Source organism: Armigeres subalbatus, chromosome 2 (assembly GCF_024139115.2).
Source record: "Armigeres subalbatus isolate Guangzhou_Male chromosome 2, GZ_Asu_2, whole genome shotgun sequence".
Taxonomy (NCBI): Eukaryota; Metazoa; Arthropoda; class Insecta; order Diptera; family Culicidae; genus Armigeres; species Armigeres subalbatus.
The window spans coordinates 318,447,937-318,475,497 of NC_085140.1; the positions used below are offsets into that span (position 1 = coordinate 318,447,937).

Below are 27,561 nucleotides of genomic sequence, written 5' to 3' on the forward strand. Positions count from 1 at the left end.
ATAAGCAATTGGGGTAAGAAAGGTAAAGAATATACATGACAACTATCAGTATGCAATCTACGAAATACTCCGTTACAACGCAACGCAACGCAACGCAACGCAACGCTTATTTTTTATGTATAATCTTTTTCCCGAACTAGCAAACACCGCAAACGGATTCAAAATATATCAAAGGGTGATTTTTTTACAGCACTTCGAATTTCAACTTTTAAAAAACCGTTTCAACTTGCCCGGTGTACCTTATTGAGTATTGTCCGTTTTCCGTTATCTTTTGAAAGTATTCAGTTTAAACAATCATTGTTTGAAAGCAATGAAATGGAGATGGTGACGTTTCATAAATTTTCCTGATTTAGTTAGATTGTTAGATATTTGCAGATTTAGGAATGCTCCAGATTTGAGACATTCTCTGATATTTAATTTATTTCGGATTCTGGTACTGATTCATATCTTTCCGATTGAGATCATTGTCATGACCTAAACTTCTACCTTTAGATATTTTTGATTCCGTACATTATGGAAATCTATAATTTTCTCACATTTTCTAGATTCTTCAGATCCAGATTATTCAAGTGTTTCAAAATCGTTCCGATTTTCTGTCACAATCGTGCCGGTGCGGTGCGTTTTCCGAAGGGCAGTTTGTTGTTAGTTTGGACGTGCTGCTGCTTTTAACAATTAATATTTAGCAATAATCTGGTCTGCGTTCGAATTATTGGCATAAAATGAGTAATGGCCAAAATACTTTTTTTTGTACAAAAAGCGCATAAATAGTTCAGCCTTTTTTTGGACTTATTCTCAACCAGCAAGTTGCATTCAAATGGAAATCCTGTCTTATCATTTCATATTGAAAGTTGGCTGGATCGGACTATGCACTAAAAAGTTATGGCAAAAATACTATTTTTCCATAATACACCAGAAAGTCACCGATGCCGCAGGTGGATTGTTCAGGGTTTTTTTTCTAAATAATTTTTGACTACACCACTGCAAGTAAAATAAAACATAGTTTTTTTAATTGCAGATTCAATTTTTTTACGGTTATTCGATTATCCGGAGTGAAAATAGAATCGATACTCCGGATAATCGAGTCCGACCTGTATTTGGAAGATTCTGTGTCAAATTAATTAGATTACACTGGCGATCACCTCTTCAGAGCTACCGACTGAATAGTAACAAGGCAGTCTCAATTGAATTTTTATATCATGTCCTAGCTTTCATTTTATTGCTAAAATCAGCAAATAACCGTATTTTTTACGGAAATTTCCTCTTTATTTTGCTGAGCTGCAGAAATAACGGCTTTACAGATTCATCATGGAATTCTGAACTTTTCCAGGGCACCAGGAAATGCGAGACAAGTAAACTGTTCCACATAATCCGGGACGCTTAGCCACTGTAAGCTAAGGCCTGTATGCAGATAGCGTGAAAGTGTTGCTAGAGTCAGCGCATCCCACGAACCAAAGAATTTGTGAAAAAGTCATGAAACAAAAAAAGGTTTTCATCTAGCAGTCACGATTTTCGTTTATCTTTCAAGGCTAACTCCATAAAAAAGTGATGGATGAAAAATGGCCCTTATTATAAAAAACTCACAACTTAAAAACATTACTTTAAATTAAAAAAATAATATTTCCAACAGACCTTAGTAAAAAAATTGAAAAAGTCGAGTTTTGTATTGCAACCAACTGACCATTTTGAAAAGTTTTACAGATTCAATAAATCTTCATGATTTTGGTCGAAAATTTACCTGGAAACATTATTTGAGATGTTAATTGAAATGGAGGGGTGGCACTTGGAATCTGTAGTACTTTTCAAAATGGTGAACAGAATTCAGTTTCATTACAAATGTTCGACCACTATTCTAGTTTAAATCTGGAGCAAAAAGACTCGCTCGTTTCCCCAGCAGTCTTCCATCCATGTTTTTAAAATTTTCAATTTAATGAAATGATATGATATTTAATGATAAAATGACGCATTCCTACACCAAAACAATTGAAAAATATTTGAATCTTGTGATTCATTCGTGGTTCAAATCTGCAGAAAATAGAACTAAGCGTTATACCAGTTTTATTTTTTTGACAGTTGACTCATATAAAAAATGAATCTAGAACAGCTGCTGGGAAAATTAATGTTTCAAATTCATATTTCAACTGACAGTCCTGAACGATTTGAATCACTGATAATTTTACTATAAGGCCGTTACATTTAATAAAAAACTATGTTCTACTGATGCCGGAAAGGTCAAGGGGGAGAGGTAATAAAAGATAAATATTAAAATGAAAAAAAAAAAAATAATCAAAAACCTCCTTGGATTTGTTGAAGAATGTTTTGGAAATCCTAATAATTTTCCAAATTTTTTAATGTTGTCAAATCAAAATTTTATTTTAGGGTAAAAAATCTATGACCTTGACTCTAAAAATATTAAGGTGATTATAGAATGAAGTCCGTGTTGAATTTCAAATTCACCACACGTTTATCTACATACATTTCCAAAAGCCCAAATCTGGCGTAATAGTTTTCATACAGTGCCGAAACTCAAATTATGATTGTTCAGCATAACTAAGCAAACGATCTACAATTATTTTAGCACAATACGCGTTAAGGTTCTTTCATCTAGTGCTCTTGAAAACAATATTGGAAAAGCACGTAGTTTACAAAATGGCCGATATCTGGCTTTGTTGTATAATCACCTTAACAACAAACAACAAAATTATTTTCTCCGCGGATTTTTTTACTCTTATTTATATAATGCTAAAAAAACTATTTAATTAAAATTTCGCGGACAAAAATTAAATTTCGTTTCGTTTCGTAAAATTTTGAATCAAATGGACCCGGATTTCGTTTCGTTTCGAAGTTTCAGAAGAAAATTTGAATTTCGTTTCGTTTCGTTCCGATCCAACAGTTGCATTTCTATTTTCGTTTCGTTTCGTTTCGTCAGGAAAATTTGTGTTATCGCATACCCTTACGAGCCACTAGCTTTCGACACCTAGCAACATTTTTCTTGCTGGCACTCCTCATCAAACCTAACACTTCCGGCGCTGTTGTAGTCACAGCTTCGTGGATATTTTCCCACAATCTGTTAACGTCGCCGTAATTCAACAATTTGTAGAGTTAGAATATCATGAATTAGAATCCATCTCCTATTCGTTTGAGAACCACTGATAAGAACGCAGTTTGCAATATTTGATTGTTAGCTAATTATTGCGTTATCAGCTCTTTCGTCAGATCCCTTTGATCTTTCCTTTGTACTTTTTCGATAGCTATAGAGTCTAGACCGGTCACCCTCGTTCTGTGCAATAAAGTTCTGAAGTTTGTATATCGTGCTTTGCCTTGGTTCAATAAATTGATAGTTTAATTGACTCCCAAATCCACGTCCTGTGTTAAAGTGAATTTTTCCGAAAGTAAGCTCGTCATTCGATACCCTGACGTAACAACATCCCCAATGACAATCTTAACATCGTGTGTTGGGCACTCTCCGTAAGCTCTCATAGAACTCATCATTCACGTTATCAGGCTTATTATAGTTGAAGAACGTGCCCTTCATTCTCAACACGCAAATGCGGCTTCCACCGGATAACACACTTCATCTGCTTCCCGATCACCATGAAGCCAACTCCTCGTTCTGCTCTATCTCCGCTCCTATAGTAGATGTGGTACTTGAATGAAGTGTTCGCTATGGGATCCACGGCCCGGAATTTACTATCTCCAGTTCTGGGCCACCGTATTTCCTGCTTCCACGCTCACGCCGACCTTCTGCAGCTTACGAGCCAGGAGCCCAACACGTACGGGTTTATTCAAAGTTCTCACGTTCCAAGATCCGACTTTCCAATCGTTGTCCTTTATTCGTTGCCGGGTCTGTTGCCGATGAATCAATCCGTTTGCTCTACTTTTGCCTTTCTTGGTAACTGTAGAATCTTCGGTAGGCTACCTTACCAGGGTTGCGCTACCTACATCGCGCGTTGAAGGGGCTGCCTTCTCGATGCTGACACGATGCAGCATGATGTGCATAGTTTAGTTTAAAGTCCCTCGCTGGCATTCGGGCGATGATCAGTCGCCCCTAACACGGAGAACAGACGCTGTTGTCAGCCGCTCCTATCATTGAGAACAGACGCTCGATCATATTTGCACCTCTGGAGAGGAGCAAATCCCCCCTTCCCTGTCAGCATACGACCATAGCTCCCACCGGGGTTAGTTTATCCGATCTTCCCTAAGGTTGTTCGTATCCGGCCAGCGACACGAGGAGATAGGGATAGGAGTTGCTGGGTAAGAGGCTAAGGACCACGAAATGGGGTTTATTTTATTCCTTCAGGTACGCGAAGTACCAATGGTACGTTTTACCCAGCATTTGCCGTGCCATACAGTCAGTATACAGTGGCGGGGGTGGTTTTGGACAAAATTTTTAGAAGACATTTTTTTTCGAACCCTCTCATATAAAAGAAAAGTTTTTTAACAACCCCCCCCCCCCCTCACCCCCCCAGACCTATTTTCTGGCTACGCAAGTGACAGTATACAATAAGGTTTTAAAACACAATTGTAAGGATTCAATACAACAGTTGTATTGAAATCTTCCAAATTTGTATATGCCAAATTTTATACCAATTAATCAGCAATACGGGTTGCTGGCTGCTTTAAATTAGTAGATAATAAAACTACCCAACCGCAACTATATGAACAACCACGACTATCGGAACGTTGACCTTACCGCAAATTGTTCGTATTCAAAATAAATCAAATGCCCACAATTCACGTTATTCTGCAAATACCATACATTGCCTTGTTACACACACCCAAGCTGTGACGACGACGCCACAACGGATATACATGATGAACGGCGGTCAGAAGGCGCACAAATAACCAACACGTGACCGTCAGTGACATTTTCGGAATGAATTATTTGCATACCTCTGTGTACATCGTAAACAGCATAAACATATTGGGGTCAGCATCCATTCATTATTTGTGTCTGCTGCTGTTGATTCTCCCGGATCCTGATGTGACGAAGAAACGCCTTCCAAACTAAGGATGTGTGGATGCTAGCTATGTAGTTTTGAGATCAAACCAATGCTTCTTGGAGTCAATTTAATTCTTCTTGTCGTTATAAAGTTGTTTTCAAATTATGGAATCTAATAAATTTCGTTATTTGTTTTACTTCCCACTTAGAACAAACCCGTCTTCACGCTATACGATGGCATTCTCAACACGTACGAAACCTACATCGGTCGAGTGACCCTATTGAACAACGATCTTGTCTATGGAAAGGCATCCCTCAACCTGACATCAATACGGGAAAGCGATAACGGTTGGTATGAATGCAAAGTAATCTTCCCAAATCGGGTTCCAAACAAGCGAAACAATGGAACTTGGTTTCATATTTCTGTATTAGGTAAGTATTACTACAGATATGGTTTTGGGTTGTTTACGAAACAGTTTCTTCAAATCTGTAGGAGGCACGTTGCTCAAAATACCTCCGGTTAATTCGACGGTTTTGGAAGGAGATCCAGCCTTCTTCCACTGCACAGCTCAGAACCCTGAAACAATGTTTGTTGAGTGGTTCAAAGATGGCACACCGCTGCTGGAAATGTTCGATTTGATTAACAGATCTACCTTCGGACCGGATGGAAGTCTTACAATTCTTCCGACTCAGATGAGCGACTTGGGGTACTACATGTGCCTAGTTCGTAATAAAGCGAATGACACTCAGGATGCGAGTGCTTTTTTGAATGTTCAATGTAAGTCATACGAATAGGTCCTTGTTGTGATGAACTTGATTCTAATTTCTTCCTCCAGATGCTGCGAAAGTAATATTTGCGCCCAAAGAAGTTTACCTACCATTTGGACAACCGGCTGTGCTGGATTGTCACTTTAGGTCGAATCCACCGTTGACGAATCTGCGCTGGGAAAAGGACGGCTTCCTGTTCGATCCATACAACGTCCAGGTATACCATTTGACGTTCGGGAGCATGACCGAAAACTGAATTTATATTTCAGGGTGTATTTTACAAGCGAAATGGAAGTATTTACTTCGAAAGAGTTGATGACTCGCATGCAGGTCGCTATTCTTGCACACCGTACAACGATTTGGGAACTGACGGTTCATCCCCAATGATCAATGTTATTGTGCAGAAACCGCCAGCCTTCGTCTTGAAGCCCAAGATCCTTTACGTGACCAAAATAGGAGGCACCGTGGAAATGCACTGCGATGCTCGAGATCAAGACGGTACGCATACTCCGCAGATTAATTGGATTAAGGTATCGGTGCTGTGAACGTTTTGATTTTGTTCATTCTGATTACTAACTTCTAGTACAATTTTAGAGAGACGGTAGTCTTCTTCCACATGGACGATATCAGATAAGCGGAGCAAATCTCACCATTGAAGACATCATTGAGTCGGATCGAGGTATCTACGCCTGTCAGGCAACGAACGAAGCAGCGACCATTTCGGCTGATGCGGAGATCATGATCGAAAATGTATCCCCGAGAGCACCGTACAACTTGACCGGTAATAGTTCCGACACGGCCATTACATTACGATGGGCTCCAGGCTACATTCGACAGTATCTGGAATACATTATTTGGTACCGGTTAGCTGATGCACAGGAATGGAGGACGTTCAAGGTGAACAACAAACATATTTTAGAAGCAACGATTACAAATCTGTTGCCTGCCAAAGAGTACGAGTTCATGGTGCTTTGCCAAGATAGCTATGGGGATGGAATGTTCAGCAAGGCGTTCCGATATTTCACAAAACGTTAGTATTGTTTGTAAATATTAGTTAAATGCTTTACCATAAGTTGTGATTGTTTTCCAGCTAAGGAATTTGAACAACCGGAGACTTTCCAAGACACGCTACTGCAGTTCAACCAAATTGGATCGCCAATAAATCTTACCATAGAGAAGCGCCACAGCAATTACGAGGCGCGCTGGAAACCGCCGGAATTAGGTCTTGATCAACTACGTTACTACATTCTACGGTGGTGGGTGGAACCACAACATAAGTTGCACGGCAGCCGAACAACTCCCGAGACAAACTATATTCGTATGTATCGGTCGTGTTACTCTCATTATGGACTTCACGTCAACTCTTTATCAATTTACAGTCGATGAGCTGAACGAGGACGAGTTGTACACGTTTCAGGTGTTTGCCATGTCCACAACCAACTACACCAGTGGCAGTAACGAGGTCGAAATTTACATTCATCCTTATCAGAAGGTCAAAGTCATGACTATTGCAGGGGTCCTTCTGCTACTTGTCTCCCTGGCGGTTATAAGTATGCTTCTGTACGTGAAAAGAAATCGGATAAGAAAATTACGGGAGGCGGAGAATGTGAAGATTTGAGCAAATTTGGTTTCCAGTCAACGCGAATATGGTTGACGGCGTTGATGTAATTTCGAGATAGCATAAGATTGCATAGTATTATTGTAGATTATATCGAGCCTAACTCATCTGTTCATAGGATTAATGAAACATGTCTGATTGATAGGATAAGAACTACTGTAGAGGTATGCTTAATAAACAGTTGCAATATTAGTTCGATGAAAATGTAAAAAGTTGTCACAATCCTTACGCTGGATTGGAAAATCCGGAAGTTTGTTTATGGATCCATTATCCAAAGGAAAATGACCTCCTGCTGGCCATGTAATACCAGATAGTCTGAAATGGATCATTGGAGCTGCAGTAGACCTAGCGCTCATGCACTTCTTCTAGAATTCCAGCCCCTAGCTTATGCCAGATCACCGACTGACTGGTTGATCCACTGTTCCGCTGTAACGTTGTCTCGATCCCTCAAATCCTCCTGATTCTCTCCGGCGTCGAGGGTGGTTCACCAGTGAAGAAAACTTCCGCACTGATGGTGCCCCAGCTACCGGCGGCTATCGCAGGGGACGCTTTCGCACATTACGCTGCCTTCGGGTTGCAGAGGTGGTCCGACAGTTCCGATGGTGGATGACGTCCGCAACCCGAGAAGCTTCCTTCTTTTTTTCTTCGTTTTTCCGCAGGTTGGCTGTTCGAGTGCCTAGGTCGGTCCCACGATTCCGTGTGGCAGAAGACTCCTGGAGGTGGAGAGCACTGCTCACTGTCCTGCACTCTCGAGACTACGCTTATTCACTGGTCACTTCTCCATCTATGCTGCTGCTCCGACAGTATTTGCGTCACGACTTTGCTGACCGCATTCCACGTGCCTTCTTCGTGATATATTTGCTCTACGATGTTTCCGCCCGTAGGGCAGGAAACGTACTTCCATGTACGTACTTCCGCAACGTGAAGACCGCTAGTGACACGTCGTCTGCAAAACCCACGATTTTCACTTTCCTGGGTAGCTGCAATGTCAACACTCCGTCATACATCCCATTCCAAAGAGTTGGACCGAGCATGGAGCCCTCGGGAACTCCCGCTGTAACGCGCATCGATTTATGTCCTTTGTTCGTGTCGTACATCAGAACTCTACCCTGAAAATAACTTTTTAGGATATTGCACAGATAGTTGGGGACTGGCGCTGTTGAACGCGTTCTTCACGTCAATCGTGACCACTGCGCATTGCGCAGTACCGATGTCCTCGTCTGTTCTGCTTGGGCGCCTTGTCAGCACTCTCGAGCACTGTTCGAATTGTATCCACCGTCGATACTGCTTTACGTTCTGCCCTTTCGCCAGCCTATTAAGGCTGATTTTTTCCAGTAGCTTCCCGAGCGTGTCTAACAGGCAAATAGGCCTGTACGCAGCCGGATGGCCAGGTGACTTTCCTGGCTTTGGCAGCAACACCAGCTTCTGGATCTTCCACATTTCTGGAAAATTGCCTTCGTCTAGTCACTTTTACAGCGCCTTTTTGAACATTTCCAAGTATGCCAGAATCGCAGCTTTTAACGCAACTTTCGGTATTCCATCCGGGCCGGGGGCTTTCTTCGCTTTCAGGCGTTTCGTCGCTACTGCAAGCTCGGTATTGGACACTTGTCGCTCTACGGGGTTTGCTTCTCCTTCTTCGCCGTACGGTACTGGCGGCCACATGGTCGGGTTATGTTTCAGGAAAAGACCTTTCCCGTCAAAATTTGTATCTCGTTTTATTGTCTCAGTTTTTGGTTTATTTAAGGTCAACTTTCCCAAAGAACTCATATTTTTTTAAGCCTCTAGCTATTTTTAAAATCGAAAACAAAAACCAAAAAGTGCTGCACGTGTGAACCGGGCGGAAAAATTCACCCGATGTTTGTTCAAAATCAACAACGATCCGACGGGAACAAGAAGGCGAGGTGCACAGCGGGCAAGGTGGATCGATCAGGTGGAGGACGATTTGCGAACCCTCCGCAGACTGCGTGGTTGGCGAAGTGCAGCCATGGACCGAGCTGAATGGAGAAGCCTTTTATGTGCAGCACAGGCCACTCCGGCCTTAGTCTGATAATGAATAAATAATTGTTCAAAATCAGGCCAATCTTAAAAAAACAGCACTTTTTCGATTTTTTTTAAATTTCAAAGATACTATAAGGCGTAAAAAATATGGGTTCTTTGGGAAAGTTGACCTTAACCACAGATAACAGATATTAGGGCTAGAACAAATTTTATTGAAAAACCTGTGTAAGCTTTTGAGTTGATATACGTTGGCCCACTACTGCAATCTACACAACTGATTGCGGAAGTAGATACGGACGCAGCTAATTAGTAACCGTCGAACTCAGCCAATGCATTCGACAGCCGCATTCGGGCTGCGTTTTCCATAACAATGATCCTTGCGCCATCTTCAATCGATTGCCAAACGCGGTCCAAATTTAAAATACATTTGAATTAACTATTGTGGATATTTACACACGTATCGGATACCAGCCTCAATATCTGTTATCTGTGCCTTATCCCTTTCAGGACGGATGGGTCATATATGCCCAGTAGAGTGATTCAAATTTTGACTTTTTCGCTCCCCTGTGCTTAAACGATTGTTTTTGCTGTTTTAATTTCATTCATTTATTTAGTTAACATCTAAACAGATAACACTGAATCAACAATTTGACGCCACAATACACGGTTCGAGGCCGCATCTCTCCATCCTCGGATACGCCCCACGCTCGCCAAGTCGTTCTGCACCTGATCTGCCCATCTCGCTCGCTGCGCTCCACGCCGTCTCGTACCTGCTGTTTTAATAGTCCTCCCAAATTTGTAGCTGATTTGGATGTAATTTGATTGTGCACGTGCCATTTGAAGGTTATATAAAAAATACTATGAGAAATGCCACTTATGTAAAGGATCGTTTCGTGAAGTAGCCCAGAATATATTTGAATATATTTAACACATCGCTATCATAGAATAGATCCTAAGCTGAAGGTCAGTTGTCGCGAAGCAATCTGACTTGTGAGCAAAATTATAAAGAAAACAGAAATGCTCATTATTGATATTGATGTTATTCTTTTACGTGTTAAATTGAATTTCCCACAATTCAGTATTTCCCTTTCGTTTAGCAATAACGACGATATTTTCCTTTGTTAAATTTCCCATGTTGCTAACGTAATCATACATTTTTACAGCTTAAGGTCACTCCTGACGGAATCCAATTTTCAAAGTACTCGCGTTTTCAAGGGCACACCATTCGATACGGAAGCAACGCACAACAGTCATTTTTATTTTTTCAGCTTTGCTGCGTCGAGTCAAGTACAAGACACTGAAGACGACCACACAGTTGTGGTCGAAATACGTATCTGCAAAGATAACGAAAATTAACTGGTGGAATTAAATGGACAGTACTTAATTCGCCTGCTGTGATGTTTAGCGCTTAACGAATAAATCGTTCAGGGCTTGGTTGATCGGATAGATCACATATTTTGAACTCCCGGACGTTTTGGTGAGCCAGAAACGCATGTAGTAGTTTGTAAAAGTAATGAGTGAAATCGTATCGGCTCAATGGACCTGCCGGGATGTTTATCGCTGCATGCATACATCGTTCAGGGCTGTGTAGATCTTATGTTCTGAACTCCAGGTCGTTTTGAAGACCTTGAAATAGGTTACGTTAGTTCAAAACTCGATAATTTCATGTTTTATGATCCAATAGACAATTTTGAACATAATCTCAGCTTTGGACATTTTGTTTCTAGAGATATCTTCTGATGCATTCCAGGATATGTACTCTAGAACAGTTCGACAGCCTAGGAGATCCGAAAAAAAAATGTGTACACCTTTTTGGTCCTTTCTATACTAGTTTTAGCAGGATCGGGCTGAAAAATCCAAATCTGTATGTTAAATCCATGTAAAAAAAGTCACCCTGAAAGGGTTAAGTAAGCCAAAGAATCGATTGAGCGAATACATTTTTTTGACGGGAAAGGTCAATTGTTTTCAACTGGGCACATTTCAGTTGGCGTCGACGGGTCATTGATCTTCGCCATCACAACCCGATACGCGTCATCCCAGGGGTTGGCGACTGCTTCTTGGCACAGCTCCCTGTAGCACTCTGACTTGCTAAATTGGATAACCCGTTTCAAATCGGTCCTAGCTTCACGGAACGCCGCTTTGCGTTTTCTCTCTCTGAATCTGTCCTTGCTCTCTGTGCCCGCCTCCGAGATTTGAGGCAAGCAGCGCGTAGCATACTTAGCCTGTCGTTCCACCGGTAAGCAGGACGCTGATTACTTCTTGGTTCTAGTTTTCTGGGCATTGCAGCGTCGCAAGCCGTAACCATCATTCTTGTTAGCTCGGCCGCATCAATGATTGAAGTGCCTCAACGAATAGGTCTTTGTTGAAGGCTTTTGTTTTCCACCTCCGTTAACTGATAATCCTTCTTCATGTTGTACCAGGGTTTCGTTGGCCAATACGGTAGCGAATCGCTTGGTGGTCGCTATCTTGCTAACTCTCCAGTTCATACTTGCCGTCAACGAAGGAGTGCAGAGCGTGGTGCCAATGATAGACTCTCTCCCATCTCTTCGAAATGTGCTCGCCAAGCCTTCATTGGACAATGGTACATCTAGCTTCGCTAGAGCTTCCTGCAGAATATATCCTTTTGTTTTGGTCACTCGACTGCCACATATCACGGCCCAGGCATTAGAGTCACCTCCTATGGCTACCGGCCTTTGTCCGATCAGCTTGTCGGTTAACTGATCCAATATCTTATTGCTTCACGGCCCACCTTGGAAGTGCATAGCAGCTGCATATGAAGACGCCGTTGATTTTGGCAATCACGATGCCTTCGCATGAACTCTCCACCACTTCTTGAATAGGGAATTCGCCCATAACTTGTATCGCAGCCATACCCGTTTTATCTGTCACCCAGTTGCCGTTATCAGGGGGAACTCGATACGGCTCTGCAATTATCGCGACATCACACATCGTTTCTGCTGTAGACTGTTGCTGTGCGGCTTCACAATGATTCACATTAATCAGAATTATCTCCACTACTGGTGGCCTGCGATCACATTCTTTTAGGGTGGGCTTTTGTAGCCACCCGTCTGATGGTCATTTCCGTCCTCTATAGTGCAAATCATACACTTCGGTCTTTGTGTGCAGTCTCTCGCAAGATGACCTGTTTCCCAACATTTCCAGAACATGTTCTATCTGTCTGGGCCTTTACAAGCTCCTGCTCGGTGTCCAAAGCACAAACACTTTAAGCATCTCTCCGCAAATTTGCTCACTTCTGGGGCCGCTTTCAATGGGCATTTCGACCATCCAACCATCAGTTTGCCTACTTCCAGTTCCTTATGAGTAACGATTACTGGCAGACGAATCATCGCTATCTGTGTGCCTCCGTATGCCTTCCTAATCAGGATCGACATTTGCACCTCGCCTAGATTGCACTGCGCCTGTAGTGCACCCCGCAGCTCTTCTTCCGACGTGATGTCGTCTAGGTCTCTGCACAAAATTACCATCTTTGGAGTTAAGACTTCGACTTCCGCCTCTCATTCCACGTCGAGCATCCGAGCGAGACGGTTGTAAGTCCGCGTACGGTCTGCTTCTCTTTTGGTTTTTTTTCCTGAAGTACAGGTAGAGGTTTTTTTTCCGAAAGTGTTTTGAAGCATAGTGCTTGAGTGGAAGTGGTGCTTAGCTGAAGCAGTTAAGTAGCCATTTCGTTGCGTTTGCAAGACAACGCAAAGTTTTGCAGTTTCTTCGGCGTCCATCGCAGGCGCAGGCATCATCGCCCCACGCCGACAGTCATCATCCATCGTGCGTCTCCACCAACACAGACGCTACCGTCCTGCCGCCATCCATCCACCCAGTTGCAGTGTTGTCTGCGGCAAGAACACCAACAACAGCGTGGTTCGCTTCGACCGCATCACCGCCCCGTCGATTGTCCATCCAGCCAGTGTGTGCTGCCAGAACCGTTAGCCGGCGACACAGCAGTGTGAACGCAAGTATTTACTTGAGCTCCCTCTCGTTGTTCCCCTCTCTTCTCCATCTTATTGGAATAGTTTTTTTTCCTGTTTCTTTAACTCGTCTTCCCCTCTCATTGATTTGTGTGTGTGTGTGTGTGTTTTTTTTTTTGCAAGTGTTAAAGGCCATCAAAAATCTGCGCGACAGACACCTCGAGCATCCACACTATGCTCGAAGGCGAACAGGGATGGGCTGCTCCCGACCTGCTAAAAATGAATGTGCCTCCCGGATAAACCGGGTCCCTTATCCTCCTTGCCTCGATCCCCCCGGGACCACTGGATGCTGCGACTACTTCGGGGGGGGGCTGTGCTCATGCACTTCTTCTAAAATTCCGGCCCCTAGCTTAGGCTAGTTCGCCGACTGGCTTGCTGAGATCCACTGCTACGTCTCGATCCCTCGGCGGTTGTGCCGCAAACCTCCTCACTCGAATCCTCCTGACCTCCCCCGGCGTCGAGGGTGGTCCACCAGTTCCGGTGAAGGAAACTTCCGCACTGATGGTGCCCCGACTACCGGCGGCTATCGCAGGGGACGCTTTCGCGCATTGCGCCGACTTCGTCTTCGGGTTGCAGAGGTGGTCCGACAGTTCCGGTGGTGGATAACGTCCGCACTGGCGGTGCCCTACATACCCGAAGCACTTACTTCTTCTTTCTTCTTTCTTCAGCAGGTTGACGGTTCGAGTGCCGAGGTCGGTCCGACGATTCCGGTTGGCAGAAGACTTCCGGTTCGCTGGCGCCCCGACGACTCGAGACCCAACACTGCTCACTGTGCTGGATTTTGCTCCAAACCGACGCTTACTTGCTGGTCCCTTCTCCATCGACGCTGCAGCTCTGACATTATTTGTGTCACGACTCTGGTTACCGCATGCCACGTACCTTCATCGCGACACATTCGCTCTGCGATGTTGTCCGCCCTTATGGCAGGCATTCTCCTACGTGCCTCCGCAAACCTCGGGCAGTCGAATATCACGTGCTCTGCAGTCTCCTCTACGTCGATACACGCCGGGCAGAATGGCGATGACGCATGGCCACACCGGTGCAAATATTGGCGGAAACAACCGTGTCCGGACAGGAACTGTGTGAGGTAAAAGTTCACCTCACCATGCTCCCTGTTCACCCACGTCGACACATTGGGGATGAGCCGATGAGTCCGCATTGTCCCACTCCTGCTGCCACTTCACCATAGAGTCCAGTCTCACCGCCTTCCTCACATTTCTGGTATCCCTCCGTTGGTAGCACTCGATGTCCTCTGCTAGGGTTATGCAGACTGGAATCATCCCTGCGATAACGCAAACTGCCTCCGACGAAATAGTTCGGTACGCACTCGCGACTCGAATGGCCATTAGACGAAACACGCTATTCAGCTTCCTCTGGTTACGTTTCGTCTTGAGCGCAGCTCCCCAGGCTGGAACTCCATACCTTAGTATCGAGGATGATACTGACGCAAGAAGACGCCTACTGCTGCCTTTCGGACCGCCGACGTTCGGCATGATCCTTGCTAACGCACTGATCATTTGAGCCGCCTTTTCACAGGAATAGTCCACGTGGGTGTTGAAGTTCAACCGGTCATCAATCATCACACCTAGATGTCTCAGAGTCCGCACCGACGCTGGATTACTTTGCAGTTGCTGACCAGCATCACTTCCGTTTTGTGATGAGCCAGCTGCAGCTTGACTCCATCCATCCAGGTTTCTACTGCGTCGGTCGCTTCCGCCACCAGCATTTCCACCTCCTCCAGTGACTCACCGGTAATCGTTAGGACGACATCATCCGCGAATCCGTAAATCTTTACACCTTTGGGCAACTTCAGCATCAGCACCCCGTTGTACATCACATTCCATAACGTCGGGCCTAGTATGGACCCTTGTGGAACGCCCGCCGTAACCCTGATCGACTTCTGCCCCGAGTTCGTGTCGTAAACCAGAATCCGGTTCAGGAAGTAGCTCCTAAGGATCTTACACAGGAAGTCGGGGATTCGCATTCCATGCAGCGCTGCGGCGATGGCCTCCCAGCTGGCACTATTGAACGCGTTTTTGACGTCAATCGTCACTACCGCGCAGAACCGATTGCCGCTCCTCTTCTTCTTGGACGCCCTCTCTGCATCTTCAATGACTGACCTGATTGCATCCACAGTCGATCTGCCCTTGCGGAATCCGAACTGTTTTCCGATAAGCCAGTCTCACCCTCCGTGAACTGTGTAAGCCTATTAAGGATAACCCTTTCCAGAAGCTTCCCCAGTGTATCCAGCAGACATATGGGCCTATACGATGCTGGATTCCCGGCGGTTTTCCTGGTTTCAGCAGCAGCACCAGTTTCTGGATCTTCCACGTGTCCGGAAAATTACCGTCTACTAAACACTTCTGCAGCACCATCCTGAACAGATCCGGGAACGCCAAAATCGCGGATTTAAGAGCCACATTTGGAATTCCATCCGGACCCGGAGCTTTTTTCAACTTCAAACCTTTCGCCACTGATAATAGCTCGCCATTGGTGACTTGCATACCTGCAGCGGTTACTCGGTCTTCATCTTCGTACGGCGTACGCGGCCACGTCGTAGAACCATGCTGCGGGAAAAGACCGTCCACGATGATCTTCAGCTTGTCTGGACACATTTCGGCTGGCGTCGCTGGACCCCTAATCTTCTTTGTCACAACTCGATAAGCGTTACCCCAAGGATCAGCGTCAGCTTCCTGGCACAACTCCTTGAAGCAGTTAGACTTGCTGATTTGGATCGCCCGTTTGAATGCCGCTCTAGCTTCACGGAAAACTATCTTTCGCTCCTCTCTGACCATTTCAGACCGTGCCCTCTGAACGTGTCTCCTAGCTCTGAGACAGGCAGCGCGAAGGTTAGCAAGATTTTCGTTCCACCAGTAACTTGGCCGTCGGCTATTCGTTGGCTCAATTTCCTCGGCATCGTCGCATCGCAAGCCCTCGCTAGCGTTTCCGTCAGTTGGTCTGCGTCAAGGTTTGTAGCGTCGCTGTTCACTCGAAGTACTTCGATAAAAGATCCTTATCGAAGTCCTTCGTCTTCCATCTTCGCCAACTAGACCTTGTCTCCCGTCGTACCGTCGGCGTTCGCGTTCCAACACTATATCGGATCGCCTGGTGATCGCTATGGGTATATTCTTCACAAACTCTCCAGTTCATGTTCCTCGCCATCGACGGACTGCAGAACGTGACATCGATGATGGACTCCCTGCCATCTCTGCGGAATGTACTAACGGTACCTTCGTTGCACAATCTTACTTCCAGCTTAGCCAGCGCCTCCAGCAAACTGTAACCTCTGGCGTTAGTCAGTCTGCTTCCCCAATCCACTGCCCAAGCATTGAAATCGCCTCCGATGATCACTGGATTTCGGCCGATCAGCTTCTCCGTGAGTGAGTCCAGCATCCGGTTATACTGCTCCAAAGTCCACCTTGGGTGTGTGTGTGTGTGTGTTTGTGTTTTTTTTCTGTCCTTGTGATAATTGTTTAGTTTTAAAATAGATTGTGCCGCGCTGCAGCGGCGCATTTCGTGTCCGCAATGCGCAAAGGCGAAGTTGGCGGGGGTACTTCGTATTCCATGTCAGATGTTTCGTTGCATTCGGGTGTTCCAAACCAAAACGAAATGGACACCAGGAACGCTAAAATTTCCTCTACGAGCCCCCGTCCCTGTTGGAATAACAGGTAGTGTGCGACGCTTCGCTTTAGATCGAAGATGGATAAGAAGCGGGCGCCGGTTAGTTGTAGTTGCTCTTTGGTATAGATTAAGGAAATTTGTTATGGATTATTGTATATACCTGTTGTTGAAATAAAGAGAGCTGCAGCTGCTGGCAGAAGTATCAGTCAGTAGCCTGCCGTGGTGTAGAGAGGGAACTCTAGTATTGTTTTGTTCTTCGTGAGGTGGTTCCCTTCTCTTGGCCAACAGGTTATGGGCCCAGGAACGATCGGCCGCATAAGTCGCGTGGCGCAGTGGGATCATGGATCAGCCACGTAAGTCTTGGGTAGCGCCGGACTGAATTCATCAGGAGGTTGGAACGTTCGGTAGGATGCTGGCTGGTCAGCAGAACTCCAGGAGGAGCGTCGGAACATTCAGGAGATGGTCAACAGAGGGTGCTGTGTAATGTCCGTATGTTGTTTTCTTTCGACCCAAAGGCAAACGTTTGAATATCAGCCAGATCAGCAAAGATCTGGAAAAGCGATTTTCGTCTGTCACGACCATTGACATGGTTGGGTCCAGTACGCTTCGCGTCACGGTCAGTGATCGCAAACAGGCCAACGAGATTGCCACCTGCGAGCTTTTCACTCTCGAATATAAGGTGTATTTACCGTCAGCAGTGTGTGAGATCGCGGGGGTGGTGACGGAGGGAAGCATGACATGCGACGATTTGAAACAAGGTTTCGGTCGTTTCAAGAACGTTTCTTTGCCTCCTGTTGTAAAACTGTAATCATTATCTGCCCATTCTCTGCCTGTCTGTCTGTCTGTCGTACCCCATATCGAACGTCTTCCTCTTGTTGTTCATTTCCATGTCTGTCGTTAATCCGTTCCGTATGTTTTCCTCTCGTCGTTGTCTCCCAAAAAAGTTTGTTTGTCCCGTCACAGATGTAAAAATGCGAGGAATGTCAACTTTGTGAACATCAGCATCGTAAATACTTAAGCACCCTAAAATCCTTTCCTTTCCTACTGTATTATTGTATTCCCTAACCTCGACTAAACCGCGAGTCTTTCGTTTCCCCAAAACTAACACTATGTATAAGAATCAAGAAATGTATTGTTAAACTTGATTTCGGCTCCGTAACGCTTCACGGCAAATGAGCCTTCCAAATAAACGAAAGATTAAAAAAAAAACTTCCGCCTCTGAGCCTAACGATTTCGCAATACGCTCCTGCATAATCCAGCTATCCTTCTTTAAATCGAAGAGCATCCCGGATAAAAATTTACAGTAACTTGTATGACATAACCCATTGAAATACAATAGATTGTGTGGCAAACAATACAAACTATTGTATGCTTATTGTAAAATGTTCACGGTTGTAAAAGATCTTTATTGTACGTACATTAAAATAACAATATATTTAAATGTTTCCGATATAATCTGTTTGGATGATCTGAAAATCCGTCTAATGTTATTGAATTAATATAATTTTGGAATATTTCATGGATTTATTATATTGATGAAATAACAATTGAAAACAATAAAATTACAATAGCTTTGTTTGTTAAATAAATAAAAATGTTATACCGATTCTCAAGTATATATTTTCATATTGCAGGTCTAGAAATGTTATGCAATACAAATTTGATTAAAAAAAAATGAAAGGGAATAAAAACTTTTACTTATCATTTTACTCGGAGAATGGCTGGATTCATTTGAGCGTGTACAGTTTTGTTTATAATTAGTGAAGACATGAAAATAATGAAATTACAGTTATTACAGATTCTGCTGCTGGGCAAGCGGTAGACCACTATGGCTTCTGTCCCGTGGTAAGTATCTAAAGTGTTGAAGCGCGTTACAGCATCATTACTGGGCGCGAGAATTTTGATCACCCTCACTGTACTGTCATTTAAGATTAGTCACTCTTTTTCGCATCGGTCACTATTTTCGGTTATCATTTTGGTGGCTGCATTCCGTATCGGTGACGTTCGACGTTTGATAGTTCATCAAATAGTAGCGCTGTTATTCGGTCGATTTGGTCACCTGTCAGTTGCGCTACTGTTTTAACAGCGCGTTTAGTAGCGACCGATAAAGTGTCAAGTAATGATACTGCGCTGACAAACGGTTTATACGCACCACCGGTAAATCGTTATCTTATACTACAAAAGTTCAATGTACATAATGAACGCAGTGGTTCATCCCGAACAAAAAATAAATGAAAATTTTATCATCATAATACCTGATGACATGCCTGGTAACATGTACCTTTGTTCCTTTACAGAAATGAAGCTTATGGTAAATAAAATACTGCTGCTTGCTGGTCACTGATTCAAGATCGTTCAGTGGCTTCCATTGGCCAATCTCACCAACGGGAAGAATTATGAAGAAAAACGGAAAACCAATAAGAACTGATGCAGGTATTTTCTTCTTTTCTTCTCGACGTATTTTTTCTAATAAAACTGACATTCTTTTATAATTTACATTTTTCACAGGTTTATATCTATATGTACACCCAGGTTTTTTTTACACGTTTTGGTTTTGGTCGTTTAAGACCTTCAGCTTCAATGAAGCAATGAGTTAACCGCACGAAAAAATTCACAAAAAACCAAAGAAAATTCTGGGGGTAGGGTAAATCACTACTTGGGCCTATGGACCCGGTTCCCGGCTCACTGCACAGAAAACTAATGATTTAAACTGTTTGGAAGTCGTAGGTTTATGGTTGATAATTTTTAAAAAGTCTCCCATTTATTTTTCACAATACTCAATATTTTTCTATCACTTGTTTTACTCCTAATTGATTCAATTGTAGAAAATGTAGAATTCAAAATTTCACTCTCCGATGCCACACCACTGAGCCGGAGTGATTCTTTCCACTTTTACAAAACGGTATAATCGAATAAACACCTACCTGAAAATCGTCACAGTGCTCGATACAACCATTGCATGAAGCTGTTAATCACCACACCATAATTCTAAACACCCACACTTCAATTATTCTTATTTGTTCGTTTCACTAGAACTTATTTAAACATACTAGAATACATTTTAAAATGTATTCACAAACCGAACAAAATTCACCTCGGCCCAAGAACTTCTAGCCGCACCGTGCTGCCAAAAGGCCAGGATTATAAGAATGATCCTTCATCGTTAATAGGAAAATTGTCTAATATGTTGACGTTATCATGTTATTTATAGTTCTCTCGATTTTAAAAGGTGAAATAAATATTGTTTTAAAGTATTTGGAAGAAATTTGGATGAGTTTATATATCTTCTCAACCAAATAAAAATGATTATGAATAATACCATCTGGCATCTTGTTGTCGTGGAACGTGCATATTTTTGTTTACATCGCATTTTCTACCGTCCCGAGAGAGAATGAGAGTAAAATGTTGAGAGATTGAGTGAAATTTTGCTTAGGCCGGGAACTGGTTTTTTTGTATGCCGAATTGGGAATCACTATGACTGAAATGAGTGCTGCACCTCGTTCATTTAAATCAAATAAAAGCTTCTTTGAATGATATTTAGCACGAATAGCTATTTTTTAAGCAGAAGTGAACCCCAATGCAGTATTATACAGCCTACAAACTTTAGAAAAAGTTGCTTCCTGTCATAAATATCAATTAAATAATGCAGTCGTACGCATGTTAGGCCGGGAATGGGGTAAGAAACCCTATTTACAAAGCTGTGAAAGTTCCGGTTAACCGAGAAATTAATGAATTCCAACCGTGTAAAAAAAAACCTGGGTGTATTGTCTATTCGGAACAAAGTTAGTACGCTTTTTAAACCGATGTTGGATTTTTCTCCAGATACAGGCAACCCACTTAACTTTGGAAGTAGTGCGCTGGATTCGTCTAAAGATATGCTAAACAACCGGAAGAAAATAAAATAATTAGTAAAACAATTAATTGTATTGTATTTTTATTGTAATACTGGAGTATAATGTATTCTAAATCCTGTTGTATTTCTATTGTAAAACAATAGAAACAGTAATTGAAAACATTTAAAACACAATGTTTTCTATTGTTTTGTCGCTCGAAATCATCCCATTGAAGAACCGTAAAATCAATTGTTTTGCTCCGAATTTTGTATGGAAAATTTTCGTTTTTTTTATTGTAAAGATACATAACAACCCCCCTTTTTAATTGTAAAAGTCCCATTTACCATTCATTTTATCGTGGAAAACCATTATTTCTTATGTGATTTTATTGTCAAAATTCCATTATATTCAATGGTAAAAATTATGTTTTAAATGGTGTTGTAACAATAAAATTTATGATATTTTAATGATATTTTTTATCCGGGATCTCTTCGGTTTGTGTGCGCCTGGTCCTTATCACGTTTTTACTCAAGTCTCTCAACTCAGAATCTTCTCTAACTTTTGCGTATGTGAAGCGCTGCATACGTCGTAGCGTCGTTAGCTTTGACTAGTACAGCTTCCCCCTTCAGCGTCTTCATACGAGATGGAGGCTTTTCTTTCCTGTTCTACTCAATTTTCCTTGCAACTTTTCGCTTCAGCTGTTTCTCCTGCAGCTGCAGTTGTTCCTGTTTCTTCTGCTCCTTTTCTCCTGCTTCTGATGCTGTTGCTGCTGTAGCAATACAAGCACTCCCCCAGGGCTGCAATCAATCAATACTTCAGGGTGCACATTTGTTGTAGGATATCCTTAGTTATGGGGTAATGGAAAACCAATACGATTTATAATCAATTAAATTTGTTAAGCGAAAGCTTGGGTAGAAAATGGGTAATTTTTTTTAATGCTTGTTGCGATACTTTTTTTTATCTATATTAACGAGACTTTCATCCCAGGGCTGGTTCGTCTCGTTGCGTTGGTGCGATACTTTAATTACTGCTTTGGTGAATAGGAGCATAGGAGTTCATGATCCGTTTTACCTCGTGTCAGACCAGCTTCCCGAGCAGCACAAGTCAGACATAAATTGTTGCAGAAACTTAATTGTTACTAAATCATGTGTGCTGCTCGGGTTATCATTTGGGAGCAAGTTCTAAACCAGTTTTCCTATCCAGTTCAGAATTTATTTTTAAATTCTGTTTTCCCTTCCGTGAGAGTAAATTCTTCGTACGTATTTATTCGCTTAAACAAGCGTTTGAAATAAAAACACGATTTCCAAAGTTCCAAGCAGCACCCACTCGTACGGATACACTAACCAACTCACAAGTAGAGGAAATCCACCCAACTTTGCAATATGTTTCCTTCGGATTGCACACACAGCTCAGTATCCGCTTGTTTTGTGCATTTTTCTCGACATCCGGGTGGTACCTACCTATAATACGTGCTACTGCTTTTCAATTGATCCTACTTTTGTGTGCTGTGCTGCCTTTTTATGTCGCCGGAACTGGGGTGAATTGATGAGGCGCAGAGGTTGGCCTCCCTGCTGCTGGGGTGGGTTTGTATGTGCGGTAACTACATGCTCGTGCTGTGCATAAATGAATAGGTTACAAACGGTAGTTTACAGCAGCATTATTTATTTCTGGCTTTGTACTGTTAACATCCAGTCAACGGTTTAGAATGATGTATAGGTTGCTGTTGAGAGTTAACCATGTTCACACTTCTGCTAGGCAGTCAGTCATTATGAAATAATAGTTAGAGGTACAGTTTAGACTTTTCAAGACAAAGAGAAATAACATTACTTACACATTAATTGGTGTAATTGACTGAAATGGTCTGACAAGTGACTTTTTTCTAGAATAAGTCATAATTGGGAAGTTTATTATTTGCATTTTTCTAATTTTCTTATCTAAATTACAATTTAACGCACCGAAGCTTCATTATATGTTTCCAAATCTAACCAGTTTGGAATTGGTTTATTTTTGTAACAACAAATGTGACAATGGAAATGGAACGATCCTCTAATATCCTTCCTGCTATTCCCATGTCCGGTTTCTAAGGAAAAAAAAACATTGACGTTCTGCGTGTATTCAACATGACTGTAAAATCGCATATTGACTCAGAATAAGCTACCGAAGCGAGGATGCCCCTGGCTGGAAAATGGGAAACACGTTCTTATTTAACGGAACGGATTTTCCGAAATCCCAAATAATGCGTCACATGTTACATATGGAACAGGAAATACAAAGGGAGAACAGAACAATCGACCCATTTTTAATTGGCACCGCGTGGGATTGACAGGAAGCCGTCTTCTTCGTGGCTTTGGAGATATGGATTATGAATTTCCAGTTCGTGACTGCCGCTGAATTGATTGCCAAGTTTCAGTAGCGAAGCGCGAACAAAAAAAGAAGCGGAGGTGAAATCGAAAAATTGAAATCATTTCATTCGGAATCGGATTCATATGACGGTGGCAGCGTGCCGGCTGGCAAACTTCCGATGAGAAAAGCTTTCCCCGGAATGGAACCGCGACGCGAACAGCTCCCGGCATGGAAGCCATAGGATCGATACTGCTCATTTTTATCTTTTATTGCGGAAACGAGCCGGAGTTATGTGCTCGGAAAATCTGACAGGGCCTCCAGGTGTGATGGGAATTGATTGCCGGTCGCTGATGCAGCAGTCGACCAGTTTGGAATGTGGTTCCAGGTAAATCATTCTTTATTGTTTTCCATTGCCATCTAGTATGACAGCTTAATTTAATACAGAGGGTATAAGCTTAGTTTGATGATAATTACCTGTAGTAATAGAGTGACAATTTTTTCTTGGGATTCCATGCGCCGTGAATCGTAAGTCAGTCCCATCTGTATATGGACGCCATATACAGATGGGAGTGACTTGCGATTCACGGCAGCACACAGGTTGTGTATTAAGGACCATGCCAGTGTTCTCCTGTATAGTAAGATTGTTTTCAAGTGGTTTTGTTTTTTATTATGACAATTAGTTTCAGTGTGCCTAAAATACTCTCATTTTCTTTTTTTGAAAACCTGAAGAATTAATTCATTGTGGTTGTAGATCTTATTTCTTGATTTATAAAATGTAGTATTTTTGTACTGTGAGAAATAATGCATTTGGATAAAACATTCATTTATTTATAATCGAACTTATACCGAAGTCACCTTCTTCTTCTTCTTCTTCTTCTTATTGGCATTACATCCCCACACTGGGACAGAGCCGTCTTGCAGCTAAGTATTAATTGAGCACTTCCACAGTTATTAACTGCGAGGTTTCTAAGCCAAGTTACCATTTTTGCATTCGTATATCATCAGGCTAACACGATGATACTTTTATGCCCAGGGAAGTCGAGACAATTTCCAATCCGAAAATTGCCTAGACCGGCACCGGGAATCGAACCCAACCACCCTCAGCATGGTCTTGCTTTGTAGCCGCGCGTCTTACCGCACGGCTAAGGAGGGCCCCAACCGAAGTCAGAGTCTATTATATAGAGTTGCGCAAAGAGGATCTTCTTACTCTTATTCTGAATAATGCTCTTGTTATTATGTTGAAAACTTTCATTTTTGTTCAACCCTTCAAGTGACTTCACGGGAGTGATCACTTCTAAAGCTTTTTAATTCGATAACCAAAGTCACCTACAGAGTACAAACACGTGAGTTTCTTGTTGCAACTTTATTGGGGGGTGTATTGAAGTTTTTTGAAGCTGTTTCTAGAACAAATCTAATACATTTCAATTCATGAGTTTTAATTCGCCATAATAATCATCAGGCGATAACAATACTTCCGCCTCACCAACAAACATTTGTTTACTTTGCTCGATAGGTAGACGGTTTGACAGTTCAATAGGTAGATTTGGCTTCACTCTTTGCGTAACTCTTTATATAATAGACTCTGACCGAAGTCACCTATGAAACATGTTAGGGTTGTCTTCATTCGGTCGGAACTGCTCCTGGACTTCATCTCATGGCTTCGATGTTCATCAAACATAAAGCAACGGAAAGGTATTTGATTTGTTTATTATTCTTGAGATTTCAGAAATGAGCACATCGTGCCGTATTTTTTTGTTTCACGATGAGATGAATATATATTCAGTGAGATGGAGATTAGAATAGTTCCCCTATGTGTACTAAGGTCAGTCATCCATATTTTACCAGATTGATTCACTTTGCCAGCTAGGGTTTCGGAAGATATTTACGTCTGAGTTTACCGTTGAAACTCCGAAATTTTTTTGATGAGAATTGAGAAGAATTTCCCGTTGAGATTCCAAAGAATTTCCTGTTTAAAATTAATTTTTTTAATGGAAATTTAAAATAATATGATGCATGAATTAAAAAAAAAACAATGTCTGTCCTGGGATTTTTTAGAGGAAATTGGGAAGGATTCCAGAAAATTAATAAAGTGGTGGTTATTCCGAATAACTCTCCACGAAATTCAAAAACATTTTTTATGGCATTCTATTTCTGTGTGTACGTGACAATCAAAATACATGAGATTTTAAAACAATATTCATCCATTCTTATAGCTCAATTTGATCTTAGTTGTATTATCAAACTACTTTTGCAGAATGTATTTTAAAAAAATGCCATTTTGCCAACATCCTACCATTATGCTCATGTATTCATGCTACTATTTAGTTGGAATGGAAGCAGCTGCCATAACAACCAGCCGTTAGGCAGCCTTTTCTGATCCAGCCAGGCCAAGGCCAAGTCGTCCCATTATAAATTCTACTGATGTAGAGTCAATTTATAAATTTTAATGAACACACTTGGGATGGGCTGAAGTTCTGTCTGCTTCCTCCCACACTCTCGCAGAATACAAAACAACATGGCATAAATAGCAATGCGAACCACCTTCGTTCCCAACGATCACATGTCGTCTTCATCTTAGCTGATGCGGTATACCCGTCGTAGTTTTTGCTGTACCAGATGTTGCTTTCATGCACCTAAGTGGCAAGGATATGTTCCAATTTAAGCCTAACGCCTCCCGTAGCAACAAAAATAACAGTTCTGTCTTTTATTTCGCCAAATGATGTCTCGACGTTTTATTTTCTGGTGTGCTTCGGTGGGGTCTAACAGATGATACGAAAATAGCTTCAACGGGGCTTGTGGAGGAAAAACACGGATAATCTGGAAAAATAACAAATTTAAACATGGAAATATTTATTTATTAGTACACCATCTTCGACCATGTCGCACAGATTGCTTCCTTAATAGCTAAATTCTTGATATTGCTGCATAACGTTATTGTGTGGTGAAAACTGCGGAATATGTACAACTTTAATTTATCAAGTCAATTTATACACTTAACGGGGGTAACTTGCCCCAGTGTACCTCATGAATTCTAAAAACTAATGTGTGTATAAATTAGGCAAGTAATGTAGTGTAAGAAGATTGGAACATCCTCACCGGCTTATCCTGAGCAATGCTGATTGTAGATCAGTCTGTAGTGTGCCGAGTAAAATGCATTTGATTTTTGGCGCCTCACAAGCGCATTCAACACGGCATCCGTTCAATTACACTTACTAACATTGCATTTTTCTGTAAAGTCCGCGTTTTTTTAACGTTTTCATATGTGCACAAATTGAATTCTGTATTGCTGTTCCAGAGAAAGCTTTCCATTTTCCGGTTCAATTTATAAACTACCGCATCTGTCACTTCATACATTTTCTCCGTCGTTTCGCATCGCATACTACGATGACAACAACAAATATCTGCTTCTTGTTTCAGTGATTCGAAGGTTTTCAAGCCTGCGGAAGAACTTTGACAGCTGCGGAAGAACTTTACGGAATCCGCAGAATGGAAAATTTTCAAAAGATCCGCAATATTACTCGCGTAACCATATGCCGGATGGATGGCACTAGTAAAAATGCCAGCAAAAACTTCAGCAGAAAAAAATTTGCCAAAAAATCAAAACTTCTTCCGTTTATAATCACGGCCTACTTCGAACTCAGCCTGGTGACGAGCTTCATCATGTAGACTCATATGCTATTATTCATTAATCTAAGTTTAAAAACGAGCAATGGGTAATGTTTTTAACATAACTGCGAGTAGACGTAGGACTTGTATAAAAGTAACGTATTTACATTTAACTATTAACTTTTGGATTTATGGAATTTGATCAAAGGTATTACCATGTTTAAATGTGCGTTCTGTTTAGCACCAAGCACAACTTAACAGATGGTCAGTCATATGCAATGACACATACCCATCCCGGTATCATGTAATGTGGAGTATGAAACCAATCAGTTTCAGTGAATGAACAGACCAAATCTCTATGTGTTAATTTTATTCTTCTTCATCCGCCACCGCTGGCTGCCATCTCTGCCTCAGCCATCATCGGCCTCTAGCCGCGAACTCCGAGCGATGCAATGGACGATTGCATCCATCGCAACCTATACCACTGCATCCGACTATGATAAAAAAAAAGTCCTCTTCTTTCATGCATATTCGCAGACCCACCACCCACCGGCAGCTCTCCCGCTGGCGACTGCATGCAGTGTAGGTGAACACAGCGAACGAGCGAACGAAACGAAAAATGCGCGAGCAAAAAGCACGTCAGTACGCCCTGCTGTCACGAATTGTAATGACTCGCACACGGCACGCACTGCTTCTTTTATACACAAAAAGTTGCGGTGGACCCGAAGGCCCGTGACTCAGCGCATTCTGATGTCCGTGTTAGGAATGCACGAGCTTAGTCACATATGAATTTTCTACAGGCTTTGACAAGAATTGAAATTTTCAATAGCTTATCGTTTATAACCTTAAGTTTCA

The 27,561-nt window shown here is 42.4% G+C and overlaps 1 protein-coding gene and 1 long non-coding RNA gene across 7 annotated transcripts in view; one reads left to right on the forward strand and one right to left on the reverse strand.

Moving 5' to 3' along the window:
* Positions 1–7,517, forward strand: part of LOC134212658 (protein borderless) — a 55,470-nt gene extending 47,953 nt beyond the window's left edge. For all 6 annotated transcript variants that reach the window (XM_062690698.1, XM_062690699.1, XM_062690702.1 and 3 more), the window contains 7 exons: positions 5,149–5,371; positions 5,433–5,717; positions 5,776–5,924; positions 5,977–6,237; positions 6,302–6,737; positions 6,798–7,025; positions 7,087–7,517. In XM_062690698.1, coding sequence (XP_062546682.1) covers positions 5,149–5,371; positions 5,433–5,717; positions 5,776–5,924; positions 5,977–6,237; positions 6,302–6,737; positions 6,798–7,025; positions 7,087–7,325 — 1,821 coding nt within the window. In that variant the 3' untranslated portion in view covers positions 7,326–7,517. The remainder of the gene's footprint in view (positions 1–5,148; positions 5,372–5,432; positions 5,718–5,775; positions 5,925–5,976; positions 6,238–6,301; positions 6,738–6,797; positions 7,026–7,086) is intronic.
* An 18,251-nt stretch (positions 7,518–25,768) lies between these two features.
* On the reverse strand, positions 25,769–26,381 carry LOC134216788 (uncharacterized). The gene is made up of 3 exons (XR_009980825.1): positions 26,318–26,381; positions 25,977–26,048; positions 25,769–25,917 (listed from the first exon to the last, which is right to left on the reverse strand). It is a non-coding gene; the product is annotated as an uncharacterized LOC134216788 (long non-coding RNA).
* Positions 26,382–27,561: the final 1,180 nt, after the last annotated feature.